General features: G+C 41.4%; 1 protein-coding gene across 1 annotated transcript in view; it reads left to right on the top strand.

Moving 5' to 3' along the window:
* The window catches only part of ECPAS (Ecm29 proteasome adaptor and scaffold), a 102000-nt gene that overhangs the window by 21080 nt on the left and 65621 nt on the right, over positions 1–15299 (top strand). The window contains exons 2-5 of the mRNA XM_081103897.1: positions 117–247; positions 6483–6599; positions 11206–11324; positions 12275–12424. Coding sequence (XP_080960023.1) covers positions 117–247; positions 6483–6599; positions 11206–11324; positions 12275–12424 — 517 coding nt within the window. The remainder of the gene's footprint in view (positions 1–116; positions 248–6482; positions 6600–11205; positions 11325–12274; positions 12425–15299) is intronic.

The raw sequence follows: 15299 nt of genomic DNA, 5'->3' as shown, positions 1-15299 counted from the left end.
TGTTAAAGTCCTGACTGAAGGATCTGTAGTACAATAAAGGATTAAGCCATAAGGACAATTACTCTTGGTTGTGTTTGACTTGCTAAATTCTCCTTTTTTTACTTTTTATATTATAGATCAGCTTGAACGGGTCTTTTTACGACTTGGCCATGCTGAAACAGATGAACAGTTACAGAATATTATATCTAAATTCCTTCCTCCTGTTTTGCTCAAGCTGTCTAGCACCCAAGAAGGAGTACGCAAAAAGGTAAGCATGTTGGCACAGTTGGGTGAATTAAATGGTGAATAAATAGATATATATTATGAAGTATATTTTCCTTTCCCATTATTGAAATCTAGGTTCATGATTCTAATTATGGTCTTTCAAAATGGAGACCACCTTACATGATTTAAAAATAGCTTTTGTATGCTTAGCACAGCTGCATTTAGCACCAACTATATACAGTTGGCATCAGTGCCAGATGATATAATTGAGATAATTATTCTGAAATGTATGGAGGCTTGATCTAAAATTCATGCCTTTGGGTTTTTTTTGTTTTTTTTTTTGTTTTTTAATCCTCACCCGAGGATATTTTTTCCATTGATTTTTAGAGAGAGTAGAGGAGAGAGGGAAAGACAGAGAGAAATATTGATGTGAGAGAAACACATCGATTGGTTGCCTCCTGCTTGAGCTCCACCCAGGGCCCATCTGAAAGGAGCCTGCAACTGAGGTACAAGGTATATGCCCTTGACCAGAATCAAACCTGGGACCCTTCCGTCTGCAAGCCAATGCTCTATCCACTAAGCCAAACTGGCTAGTGCTCATGCCTTTGATTCCAGTATGAAAGTTGATGGTCGCGGGGCAAAAATATTCTTTAATCATTGGCTGAGTGTGAATATAATCTTAATTAAAAATTAGCAAAATAAAAATTTTTGAAAGTGCGATGTTGTATAGCTCGTTTTAAGATTCTGTAAAGTCCTGTTACCAAAAGCTGGATAACTGTCACATAAAGATTTTCTTTTTTTTTACATCTTTGCCTGAGGATATGTTTATTTGTTTTGAGAGAGAGAGAGAAAACATCAACGTGTACATGCCCTGACCAGGAATTGAATCTTCAACTTTTTGGTGTAGGACATTTCAATCAACTGAGCCACCTGGCCAGGGCCAGAATTTTCTTTTTTAACCTAAATGTTTTCATGGAACATTTACCCCCTTCATTTTTAAATATTTCATTCATCTTCTGGTTGTACTAGACCTTCGAGCCTTTGATCTGGTTTCATCTCTTGGGCTACTCTGATTGATTGGCAATGGCATTTGGCAATGCCTGCCCTGAGAGGGAATCTGAGCTCTGTCCTGACTTGGGTTCATTGGAGAAAGAGTATCTTTAAGAATGTCTGTTATGTTTGCAGGAAGGAGTAGGGCATTCTTGTTATATATTTGACATGCCTGTTGTTAATAGGGTCTTGCTGAGATAAATATGTATTTGATAATGTCACTATTCTATTTAAAACTCTTCTATGGCATTCTATTACACTCAGGATAGCAAAGTATAAAAAGACCTACATGAATTGGTTTGTGCTTACTTATTTAGCCTCATTAGTTTTGTCATTCATTTGGCAGATATTTACTGAATGCCTTCTGTATGGCAGGTGGTAAGGATATGTTAGTGAATGAAAGAAACATCTAGTTGGGGATACCGGTATTAAATAATCAGGCATAGAGCATCTAGTTGTAAACTGTAGTAAATGTTAAGATGGAATAGGATTCTATGCAAGAATATATTTGGGGCATAAGGTACACCTCTAGGTGTGTGTGTGGGCAGTAGCCAGGCAGAGAGATGAGGGAGACCAGTAAAGACAGAGATGGCCTGTACAGAGGCTCTGAGCTAAAGCAAAGTGTGAAGCCTTCAGGGAGCTGAAGAAGGCCACACTGATGCACACAGTGCACAAGAAGGCAGGCGCCAGGGAAAGGAAACAGGGATGCCAGTAGGCAGCGATTGGAAAGGTCATGGATAAATAGTTTTAATATGTGAAATTTTGAAATCAGTGAAACTAACAATTAATTTGTATTGCCTCTCAATTATGTAATTTTGGGGTTTTTATCAATTGCATAATGCATATTAGATTTAACCAGGATATCCTGTAAGGTAGCTGGGAATTTGTGGATAAATTGAGTGAAAGAGAAATTGAAGTGTTTTTTTGTTTGTTTTGTTTTTAAATATATTTTATTCATTTTTCACAGAGAGGAAGGGAGAGAGATAGAGAGTTGGAAACATCGAAGAGAGAGAAACATCGATCAGCTGCCTCCTGCACACCCGCCACTGGGGATGTGTCCGCAACCAAGGCACATGCCCTTAGTTGGAATCGAACCTGGGATCTTTCAGTCCGCAGGCTGATCCTCTATCCACTGAGCCAAACCGGTCAGGGCAAAAGAGAAATTGAAGTTTTAGATTTCTACTGACATATCATTAGAGTATATTTCCTATTTTAAGGAAAATGAAGTTTGTTATGTAGAATTCTACTCTACACCTAACTTTGTATATTCAGACTCATTGGGATAGCTAAAAATTAAAGACTGACTGTAGCAAGTGTTGACAAGAATGTGAGCAACTGGAAATCTTAGACTGTTGGTAGGAGTGTAAATTAATATTATTATCACTTTGGAAAATTGTTTGGAGCGTTCTAAAATTTATCATATGCGTATTCCATGACTAAGCATTTTCAAGCCTGAATTAATATACAACGTGTGTGTACATAGGTGTACCAAAAGGCATATGTAACAATGTTCATAGCAGCATTATTCATGATAGCCCAAACTGGAAAATAACCTAATGTCAATCAATAGGAAAATAGATAAATTGTGCTATTTTTCCACTAGAGCAGCCGTGGGCAAACTACGGCCTGTGGGCCGGATCCGGCCCGTTTGAAATGAATAAAACTAAAAACAAAACAAAACAATACCGTACCCTTTTATGTAATGATGTTTACTTTGAATTTATATTAGTTCACACAGACACTCCATCCATGCTTTTGTTCCAGCCCTCCGGTCCAGTTTAAGAACCCATTGTGGCCCTCGAGTCAAAAAGTTTGCCCACCCCTGCCCTAGAGCAATATAAGTGAACTAATGATATGAGCAACATCATGGATGAATCTCAAATACAGTGTAGAATGAAAAATGTTCAGACACATGAGTTCATTTTATATGTTTCATTTATAGTAAATTAAGAAATGGTGGTAGAATGGTGTTGTGGTTCTGGTAGTTACATAGGTGTGTTTATTTTGTGAAAATTTATTGAGCCTTATATTGGCAGTTGTGTACTTTAGCTATATGTTATACTTCAATTAAAAAGTTGGCCCCTGGCCCTGGTTGGGTTGCTCAGTTGGTGGGAGCATTGTCCCATACACCAAGTGTTGCAGGTTCAATTCCTAGTCAGGGCACATACCTATGCTGAGGGTTTGATCACTGGTCGGGGAGCGTGTGGAAGGCAACTCATTGACATTTCTCTCCCTCCTTTCCTCTCTCTAAAAAAAATAAAATAAAAAATCAATAAAAATAAGTTGGCCCTGGCAGGGTAGTTCAGTGGGTGGTTAGAGCTTCATCCCGATATGCCAAATTTGTGGGTTCAATCCCCCAGTCAGGGCATTTACAGAAATCAACCAATGAATGCATAAATCAGTGTAACAACAAATCGATGTCTCTCCCTCTCTCCTTCTCTCCCTCTTCCCCCTCCCCTCCCTCCTTCCCTCCATCCTTCCCCTCTCCCCCCTTCCTCAAAAAAAAAAAAGTTCGTTAATAAATAAATAAAAATTAATGTGTAGTGAGGAGAACTGATATCGCCAAAATAATATATACCTGAGGTTTGTAATTCTATAGACTCACTGCAGAAGTTAATTGTTATCGATTTAGCCCAAACTGATTCAGCTGATTTCTTGATTTTTTAAAATCTATTTATTGATTTTTTTTACAGAGAGGAAGGGAGAGGGCTAGAGAGTTAGAAACATTGATGAGAGAGAAACATCAATCAGCGACCTCCTGCACATCCCCCACGGGGGTTGTGCCTGCAACCAAGGCACATGCCCTTGGCTGGAATCGAACCCGGGACCATTCAGTCCGCAGGCTGACGCTCTATCCACTGAGCCAAACCGGTCAGGGCTGATTTCTTGATTTTTTTATGGGTTTATAGAGAACTCTAGACTGTAGACAACCAAATTATGAAATTAATATTTAAGGAGATAAAATTGGTTGAAGAAAAATAAGTAGTTAATTCATTTAAAACAAAAAGTCCTGCCCTATCCGGTTTGGCTCAGTGGATAGAGCGTTGGCTTGCAAACTGAAAGGTCCCAGGTTTGATTCCAGTCAAGGGCACATGCCCGGGTTGTGGGCTCGATGCCTGGGTTGTAGGTTTGATCCCCTGTGGGGGACTTGCAGGAGGCAGCCAATCCATGATTCTCTCTCTCATCATGGATGTCTCTCTCTCTCTCTCTCTCCCTCTTCCTTCCTCTCTGAAATCAATAAAAATATATTTTAAAAAAAGTCCTTAAAAATAAAGCATGTAACTGTGCACACAGTTGTTTATCACTATCATCAATAATTTTCCAACCATCTTTCTAAGAATCAACTTAGATTCATTAGATTGCCAGAAGAGGGCTATTTCCTTTGTATCCTTATGATTCTTTTCCCTGTCATCAGCTGTATCCATAGATCTGGACCAGGTAAGAAGTTTGGAGGGAGTGTGCATGGTAATGCACACTTGTAGGTTTCTTTAGGGTATCAGCAGTCCTAAGGATGTCTCATCCTGACAGGCTCGTTAGTTTAGATGAGTTGAACTCAATTATCAGCATTTGAAGAAGTTAAATATATGGACCTTTGAGTCAAATCTTAACTATGTCACTTGCTGGTTCATATCCTTGGATAAGTTACTTCTTCCCTGAGCCTCTGTTTCCTCACCTGTAAAATGGGAATGACAGTATCACATCTCTGGTTATTGTAAGCATCAGATGAGATAAGGAATGTAAAATGCTTTGCACAAGTTTTTCTGTGCTCCTCTCTTAGCAGGATAGTCTCACTTTTATGGTAAGGTTGGGGCCATTTGACATGAGCCTCTGTTATCTTTTTTTCTATCTTTGGAAATTGACGAACTCTTTTTCTCCTGTCTTTCCCACTTAAGGGAGAGGAAGCTGGTCATTACTTAAAACTCTTCAGTAGAATCAGATGATCTTCAGAATAAAGTAAAAATTCCTCAGTGTTTTACCCAATACCTTATATAATTCGGGCCCTTATCTTACCACTCTGTGTTTCAGTCAGATGCAGTGTGTAATGTCATTTTCAACCTGTGTGCCTCCTATTAACTGATTCTGTGCTTGGAAATTTATCTGATTTTCAGGAGTGGTGTTCTTGTCCTTTTTCTCTGAGGTGCTTGACCTGGCAGGTCTTTCTCTTCTGGAAACCCAATGTGTATTTCTTGTGTACATTTCTCTTTTTTTGTAGTATTCGTGGTGTGTCTTAGTCAGCTTGGGTAACAATACCATAGGCTAGGTGACTTACACAACAAACATTTGTTCCTCACAATTCTGGAGGATAGAAGTCTGAGATCAGGATGCCAGCATGGTCAGTTTCTTCGTGCATGAACTCTCCATGATTTATAGAAGGTGGCCTTCTTGCTGTATCCTTATGTGGCAAAGAGAGAGAGGACTCTAATTTCTTTGTCTGTTTATTACGATATCAACCCCATCATGGTGGCTCAAGCCCATGATTCCATCCAAACCTAATTACCTCCCCAGATCATCACACTGGGGTTTAGTCTTCAACATGTGAATTTTAGGGAGACAGACATTTAGTCCATGGCATTGTGTGTCTCACTCATTTGTTCACAGGTGTTCTGGGGGACTGTGCCTCAGTAGAGGCCCATCTCAACTTTGATTAACCAAAGCACAGTGTAAAAATAAATTCATTAGTAAAATTCTGGTGCATGGAGCCCTGGCTTGTGTGGCTCAGTTGATTGGAGCATCATTCTGTACACTAAAAGGTTGTGGGTTTGGTTCTTGGTCAGAGCACATACCCAGGTTTCAGGTTTGCTCCCCAGTCAGGGCAGATGTGGGAGGTGGCCAATCGATGTTTCTCTCTCACATAGATGTTTCTCTCTCTCTCTCTCTCTCTCTCTCTCTCTCTCTTATTCTCTCTCTCTCTCTCTCTCTGTTTCTCATTCTCTCTTGCTCTCTCACTCTCTGTCTCTATCCCCCTTCCTCTCTCTAAAATCAGTGAAAAGGAAAAAAAAAATAAAGCTAATGAAACTACTATTGTAAAAAATTCTGATGCATGGATTCTTGGGGGGATATTTTATACTCCCTTTCTGGGATGTAAAATTTAATTTTAAAGACAACAAAGTAGCCACTATTTATCAAATAAGTACTTTCTGAGAAATTAATTTGTTTTGTATTTCTCAGATAAGTCTGAGAAATGAATTATGATCAGTAATTTCAATTTATATCTCTCTGTATTTTAGGTAATGGAACTGTTGGTCCATTTGAATAAGCGTATAAAAAGCCGCCCTAAAATACAACTCCCCATAGAGACACTGTTGGTTCAATACCAGGACCCTGCTGCAGTTTCCTTTGTCACAGTGAGTGTTATCTTGGAATATTTTCTGACTTACTGTAATTTTCTTTCATAACATTTATTAGATGTCATCAATATATTGGCAACTTAGAATTTTACTGTAGACTATTTCTAAATGAAGCATGGGATGTTTCCTTTAAATGACAGTCTAACCACTGAGTATTGATCTAGAGGAACCGTTACCAGGATCGTGCACGGGCTTTTACGTTGGGCAAAGGAATGTTGGTGAAATGACTTGCCAGATATTTTGATCTATAAAATAATGATTTGATTCATAGTAAAAGATTATATGAGGCCAATCTGAATAGAGAGAAGGGTTATGTAGCATAGGCATGAATAAAAGATAATAGAAGAAGAAAAAAGGGTAAAATGGTAAGAAGAGATACAAAGGCTGAGTTTTAAAAACATCTATGTTTCTGATATCTATAATAATAAAAGCGTAATATGCTAATTAGACTGGATGTCTTTTGGACGATCTTCCAGACAAAGCCAGGGCTGCAGCCCTAGGATCCAGGCAGCTGCTGTGCTTTCGAGGGAGGGATGGAGGCAGCTGCGAAGGCCTACTCTTGCACGAATTTTGTGCATCTGGCCTCTAGTCTATATATGTAAAGAGGTAATATGCTTGTTGGTCCTAATGGTGTCCCAGTCATGACTGTTCAACAGGCAACGCATGCATAGGAGTTGGTGGGTGGGGACAGGGATAGGGACTTGCGCCACTGGGACATGAGGCTGTTGCTGGGGGTGCCCCCCCCTCCCCCCGGGTGGAGGTGCGCGCAGGACTGCTGTGCCACCCGGCCCGGAGGGGGGGATCAGGACGGGGGCCGCCCCCCGGGTTGAGGTGTGCTCAGGCCTGCTGCGCTGTCTGGCCAGCAGGGGCGGTGTCAGGACAGGGGCGGGGCCTCGGCGGAGAGCTCTCAGCACTCCTATGCTGGGGTCTGAAGGCATGGAGAGGAAGGGAGAGCAGATAGGCAGTTAGGGGGATCAGGCCAGGAGGGGAAAGCAGATAGGCAGTTAGTTGGATCAGGCCAGGAGTGGAGAGCATATAGGCAGTTAGGGGGATCAGGCCAGGAGGGGAGAGCAGTTAGGGCCATCAGGCCGGCAGGGGAGTAGTTAGGGGCATCAGGCAGGCAGGAGAACAGTTAGGGGCATCAGACAGGCAGGCAGGTGAGCACTTAGGAGCCAGTGGTTCTGGATTGTAAGAGGGATCCCAGATTGGAGAGCACGCAGGCCAGGCTGAGGGATGCCCCCCTCCCCCCCCGTGCACGAATTTTGTGCATCAGTCCTCTAGTTTAATCTAATAATAGACAAACATGGTAATTGACCATACCTCCACTATACTTCCCATTGGCTAATCAGCAGGATATGCAAATTAACCCAACCAAGATGGTGGCCGGCAGCCACGCAGCTGAAGTGAGCAGGAGGCTTGCTTGCTCCAGTGATGGAGGAAGCCAAGGTTCCCCGCCTGCCGTGGCCCGGCTCTGAGCTCCACTCTAAGCAACAAAGTTGCAATTATAGAAGCTAAACAAACCCCAGAGGCCTGCTTTCAGTAGGCCGTGGCCTGGGAGCTGGAGTGGCAACAAAGTTTCAATTATAGAAGGTAAATAAATTCCATAATTAAAAAAGAAAAAAGAAAAAAAGGAGAGGTTGGGAGCTTCAGTCGCCAGCTTGGCCAGCCTGAAAACAGCCCTCAGTCCCTCATCCAGACTGGCCAGGCACCTCAGTGGGGACCCCTACCCTGAAGGGGGTGTGGGCAGCCTGAAAACAGTCATCAGCCCCTCATCCAGGCTGGCCAGGCACCCCAGTGGGGACCCCCACCCTAAAGGGGGTGCGGGCAGCCTGAAAATAGCCATCAGCCCCTCATCCAGGCTGGCCAGGCACCCCAGTGGGGACCCCCACCCTGAAGGGGGTGTGACCAGCTGCAAACAGCCATCAGCCCCTCACCAAAGCTGGCCAGGCACCCAAGCAGGACCCCCACCCTGATCCGGGACACCCTTCAGGGCAAACCAGCCGCCCCCACCCGTGCACCAGGCCTCTATCCTATATAGTAAAAGGGTAATATGCAAACTGACCCTAACAGCAGAAAGACTGGGAATGACTGGTCACTATGACACACACTGACCACCAGGGGGCAGACGCTCAATGCAGGAGCTGCCCTCTGGTGGTCAGGGCGCTTTCACACGGGAGGAGCTCTGCTCAGCCACAAGCCAGGCTGATGGCTGCCAGTACAGCGGTGGTGGTGGGAGCCTCTCCTGCCTCCTCAGCAGCGCTAAGGATGTCCGACTGCAGTTTAGGCCTGCTCCTCGCTGGCAAGTGGACATCCCCCGAGGGCTGCCGGGCTGCCAGAGGGATGTCTGATTGACATCTTAGGCCCAATCCCCTGGGGAGTGGGCCTAAGCCAGCAGGTGGTCATCCCCTGAGGGGTCCCAGACTGCGAGAGGGCACAGGCTGGGCTGAGGGACCCCCTTCCCCCCCGAGTACACAAATTTTTGTGCACTGGGCCTCTAGTGTGTGTGTGTGTGTGTGTATGTATGTGTGTATATATATATATATATATATATGTGTGTGTGTGTATATATATATATATATATATATATATATATATATATATATAAAAGCCTAAGCAAAGGTTACAACCGAATGACCAGAACAACCAGTTGACTCAAGCGCACTGACCACCAGGGGGCAGATGCTCAACGCAGAAGTTGCCCCCTGGTGGTCAGTGTGTTCCCACAGCGGGAGTGCTGTTTAGCCAGAAGCCAGGCTCACGGATGGTGAGTGTACCTGTGGCAGTGGGAACCTCTCCCACGTCTGTGGCAGTGCTACCGAGCAGCAGCAGCAGTGGCAGCAGTGGCAGCAGGTGCAGCAGGTGCAGCAGGGCTGGGATGAGCGGCAACGGAGCTGCGTCTGGCCCCGGCTGGGGCTCCTTCCCGGCCGCCTGCCACTACGGCACTGCTGCATCTCTCGGGGGGATGTCAGAATGCCGGTTTTGGCCCGAAACCGGAAGTACGACATTCCCCTGAGGGGTCCTGGATTGTGAGAGGGCACAGGCCAGGTGGAGGGACCCCACCTGTGCACGAATCTGTGCACTGGGCCTCTAGTATAATATATTCAGAAAGATATCCTTTTAAAATGATTAAACAGATTGGTAAGAAATACTCCTCTTGCCAAAACCGGTTTAGCTCAGTGGATAGAGCGTCGCCCTGCGGACTGAAAGGTCCCAGGTTCGATTCCAGTCAAGGGCATGTGCCTGGGTTGCGGGCACATCCCCAGTAGGAGATGTGCAGGAGGCAGCTGATCGATGTTTCTCTCTCATCGATGTTTCTAACTCTCTGTCTCTCTCCTTTCCTCTCTGTAAAAAATCAATGAAATATATTAAAAAAAGAAAAAAAGAAATACTCCTCTTGAATTGTTGTCTTCATGAAAATTAAATATAAAACAATATTGTGTGATGAAAGGTGATGTTTTTTCATAGGCCCTTGTAGTTTCTAGCATTGAGGCAGAATCTAACATCTGGATTTCAGACTTTTGGAGCCACCTACTGGTCTAGACCTCTTGTCTGTGCCTGCTCTGGACATACAGCTCCATTACAGATATTCCTGTTTTTAAGCACAAAGGAACATTTTGAGCCAATAAAATTGCCAAATAGGAATGGCTTTAAGGGAAAGGGATAACCTTATTGAAGGGATTAAGAACTAGAAGTTAGCAGTTATAAAATAGTCACGGGAATATAGTCAATAATATTGTAATTACTGTGTATGTTGCCAAGTGGGTACTTTAAATATTAGGGGGACCACTTTGTAAAGTATATGATTGTCTGTCTAGCCACTATGCTACACCTGAAACTAATACAAAAATCTTGAATGTAAACTAAAATTGAAAAAAAAAGGGATAACCTTAAGAAGTCAGTTTTAAAGTGAAGAATCCTTCAGAAAAGCAGATCTTTATATTATGTTGTAAATCCAGATATGCATTTATGGGTTTGCTTAAAATGAGGCATTCACACGGATTATAGTGATGCAAGCATACTGACAACTCTCAGCTTTCCTTGGTTCATCACCATTGGTTAGTTGTGAATGAGGAACTAGAGTACTGCAATATACTAAAGTTGGTTTAGTAATAGAGCAGTTGAGAAAGGGCAGCCTAGTTTAACACGTGGCCTCTTCTTAGCTTGAAGGGATTAATGCAACAAACTGGGAGATCTGATGCTAATGTGTAGGATGTAGGTTTAGATAGGTCAAATGTTACTTGATTCTTTTCAGTGAAAGTAATTGCTTATATGAGTACTTCCCCCCCACCCCCAGCTTTATTGAGGCATACTTAACAAATAAAATTGTATATATTTATAATATACAAGGTGATAATTTGATATATATATTCATTGGTTAGGTGTTGCTCTCTCACATGAGGCCCATCTTAAAGCAAGCATTTTGAATATGTGGGGCTGCCATCATCCTGAAATACAATAGTTGGTTAAGCTGAAATAAACGTGTGATAACATATGGAAGGAGGATGCAATTTCTTTGTTATAACTCCCTAAGTTATCAATATGTTTATGTTGAAATCCTAGGTTATTTCCTTTGCACTCACTTGCTTTTCTCACGTTGCTTTAGAATTTTACTATAATTTATGTTAAGATGGGCTATCCTCGCCTACCAGTGGAGAAACAATGTGAACTGGCCCCTACACTTCTTACTGCAATGGAAGGGAAGCCTCAGCCACAGCAGGATAGGTATGCTTTCCTCAATTATGTTACCTCAACTCACCATTATTGTTCTGTTGATACTATTATAAAACTTCTTAATGTGAGCATATTGAAAAATGTGCAGAGCAAACAACATTTTTCCCAATCTAAATACATTTTTTTGGTCAGTGATTTTGAAGCAACTAATTTTCTGTGACTGAAAAAATTAGTTATAAAATACTTTTCATCAAAACATATCTATCTTGGAGGCTATAAAGTTTGAGAGCAGTTTTCTTAAGGGACAGATCACTTGTTTGTATTAATATAGGAATTGGAGATGTGAAAAGGTTTAGACAACATCCTTCATTTCTAGGCTTAGCCCAGAGTTCTGTATTGTAGTCGTGTAGTGGTGAGACTCATCATGAAATTGTGGAGGGAGGAGGGAGTTAAATAATGTTTTCAGCTCATTTTTCATGTGTTTTAAGAATAGCAATCGGTGTTGTGAAAGAAGGAATTATTGAAGTTGTGTTACTTAAATTCACACTGGAAATTTTATTATATTTCAAATATTGACATGATGGATTTTTAATTTCTTTAGCTTTAGAATAACTTTATTTTAATTAACTGTGGAAAGGAAAAAAAATTTATCAAAAGGACATGTTATAAGTTAAACTTTACCTAAGGTTTAATATAAAATCTCTTGTGCTGACAGATATTAGCACTGAGCCCATATTGTGTACATTTTTTTCAGAGACCACGTGCTTCTGGTGATGAGCCAGATGGGCTAAATGCCAATTAACACTCAATATACTGAACTTTCAGTAAGAAGGAAATCTAGGCCAGTCCCTAGATTAGGACTTTGTACGCTAGTGGTATTGGAATGAGTGGCCCTTGCTACAATTGCCACTTTTTGTTATGGGATATTTGTTTTGTCTATTATTTCATGTATAAAAACCATGTTTTTTAAGTAGTTGCATTAAATGTGATTGTTTTTTCAGCTTAATGCATCTTTTAATACCAACCCTTTTTCACATGAAATACCCTGTTGAATCATCAAAATCAGCTTCTCCGTTTAATCTTGCTGAGAAACCAAAGACTGTGCAGCTGCTTTTGGACTTCATGCTAGATGTCCTTCTGATGCCTTATGGGTAAGTTAAAGAAATGAAAACAAAACACAGCAACCTTGCTCATGACTGCTTTTACCTGTGTGGAGGTAACTATTCGCCTTCACTTGAAAATGGATAAATCTCAGTGTTTTGCTGTAGCCCTGACCTCTCTGAATTCCAGCCCCACTGCTTATTGACCTTAGAGGTGTGGAATTGCTGTTGTGATTTCAGATTCAGCCTGTTCAAGCTGAAATCAGTCTTTCCCCATAAAATAGTTCCTCTTCTTTATTGCCTGTGATGACTATGTGATACACTGTGTTGGTTCTCTTTGCCATGTAGGCATACAATTATGAATTGCCTCCAGCTTTTCTCTTCCTGGTTGCTACAATGTCAGTACCTCCTCCCTCTCCTTGAGGTACCCTGGGACCATTCCCTCTAGCAGCCATCTAGTATTGGCTCTTTCCAACTCTTGTCATCACTTTCTCACCGGCTACTCTTCAAAACTTTCTACACTGCCATAGTTTCCTGATGTTTAAAACACACCTTAAATTCCTTGGGCTGTGTTTTCCAGTCATACATGCACTCATGTATTCATACACTCTTTTCTCTTTTTAATTCTCACCTGAGGACATGTTTTTATTTATTTGAGAGAGAGAGAGAGAGAGAGAGAGAGAGAGAGAGAGAGAGAGAGAGAGAGAAACATCGATGTGAGAGAGTAACATTGATTGCCTCCCTTACACGCCTGACCAGGGATTGAACTCCCATCCTTTTGGTGTACGGGGTGACACTGCAATCAACTAAGCCACCCAGCCAAGGCTTCATGCACTCTTATGTGTCCAGGCCTTTCTATGATTTAAGAGAATACGGTTCTTTGCTTAGAATGCTTCCCCATGAACAAAGGAAGAAAAGAAGAAGGAAATGCTGAAAGAAACAACAGCCAAAAATCTACTTTGAAAAAGCATCTCAAAGTAGCTGAGATGTCAACTATGTTTATCAGTAATCAACCATCTCTACGCATTGCCATTTTGTGTTCTTATTGCATAGTTGACATGTCCATTTTCTCTAATAGATTGGGAGCTCCTCAAAGTCAAGAGCTGGCCCCTGTCCTGGTCTGGTCCCTGGCTTAGTGCCCTAATTATGATCTGCTTCAGCTTATTTTCTAGGTTGTCCTGCTGCCAGATAATTTTCTCAAATACTGGTTTCATTATGTTTCTTTCCTGATTAAAACTACAACATACACTCTAAGCTTGACATGTGGGTCTAAGAGTGCATGCTGTATGGCTTCTTTCCTCTCCAGTTTGCTCTCCTCCTACCCCTCTAGTTTAGTGGCTTTATTTTCTAGACCTTCAGAGACTTCTACTAACCTCTACCTGTCACTTCCATTACCTCTGTCATATCATTTCCTATGTCATCTGACAACATGTCAGATTGTGACATGTGTTGTCTTATTGTCTCAACTTGCTACAGAGCAGAGACTCAATCTTACCCCTCCTGGTATTCCTCTCTCTTGTATTTAGGATGATGTTTTGTACAACGTTAGCTGTTCAGTAATTATTGATTGATTTACTTGCTGCCACCAGTCTTGCTATAATTTAGAAATAAATGAAAATTTCCTTTTATATTTGTTATATCAGGAGGCAGTCAGATTTGGCAGGTGATGATGGCTTTGGTAAATAAACTGTGAAATCCAAATTTAACTTAGTTACATAATGTACCAAGCCAGTGATTCCTCACATTTTTCTTACCATTGAGAGTTTGCCTAGTTTGTATAAAAATAGTGATTCCTTAACAGTTTTTTTTGTAATTTAAAAAGATGAATTTAGGAATTGAATGAATATGGCATGTAAGTAATATAGTATAATTTACTATGCCATCAAGCTCTGAATGTTTTCTTTAGTTTTTATTGTAATAGGTATTTTATTTAGTATTAGGTCTGATGATTTGTCAGCATATACTTTTAGAGTCTGATGGAACTTGAATTAATTTTCACATAGAAATTTTGTAGATGAGGTATACCAATTCAATTGGATCAAAATGAATTTACCAGAAATCTCATTTTTTTAAACTTTAATATTTTATTGATTTTTTTACAGAGAGGAAGGGAGAGAGATAGAGAGTTAAAAACACTGATGAGAGAGAAACATCAATCAGCTGCCTCCTGCACATCTCCTATTGGGGATGTGCCCGCAACCCAGGTACATGCCCTTGACTGGAATCGAACCTGGGACCTTTCAGTCCGCAGGCCGACGCTCTGTCCACTGAGCCAAACCGGTTTCGGCAGAAATCTCATTTTTTTTTTTAAATTTTTTATTTATTGCTTAAAGTATTACAAAGGGTATTACATATGTGTCCATTTTATCCCCCAGCCCTAGACAGTCCCCTAGCCTCCCCTATCCCCCAGTGTCTTATGTCCATTGGTTATGCTTATATGCATGCATACAAGTCCTTTAGTTGATCTCTTACCCCCCTACCTCCTGCCCCCCAACCCTCCCCGAGAAATCTCATTTTTAATCTATAGAAGCTAAAAATGAAATAGGATGATAAATTAAATAAATAATAGCCGTGAAGGGCTTTGAATATACAGTGGAAAAGCTGATTCTCTTTTCCTCTTTGAGCTTTTTGATCTTTTTTATTTTGGGAACATTGTGTGCTTGTGAGCTAAGTGGTTTTAGTGGGTTTTGTAATGCAGGGACATAAGGAGTTCAAGGAGAATTGAAGGTGAATTGCAACTTAACAGCAATAGAAATGACTGTTAAAATATTCTCTGCTTTGAGTACAGAGCAATATTATCCCCCCCCCCCCCGAAGTCAACAAACATTTCTCTGTATTTGTCAACTAAAAACTCAAAATGCAGTGGGTCCACAGTGGCTCTTAGAACAATAGTTTATAGATTGAGAATGAACAAAATATATTTATT

Source organism: Myotis nattereri (genome assembly GCF_964212035.1).
Source record: "Myotis nattereri genome assembly, chromosome: 12".
Classification (NCBI taxonomy): domain Eukaryota; kingdom Metazoa; phylum Chordata; class Mammalia; order Chiroptera; family Vespertilionidae; genus Myotis; species Myotis nattereri.
The sequence above is the reverse complement of the archived record's forward strand: the minus strand, read 5'-3'. Positions and strand labels throughout refer to the sequence as shown.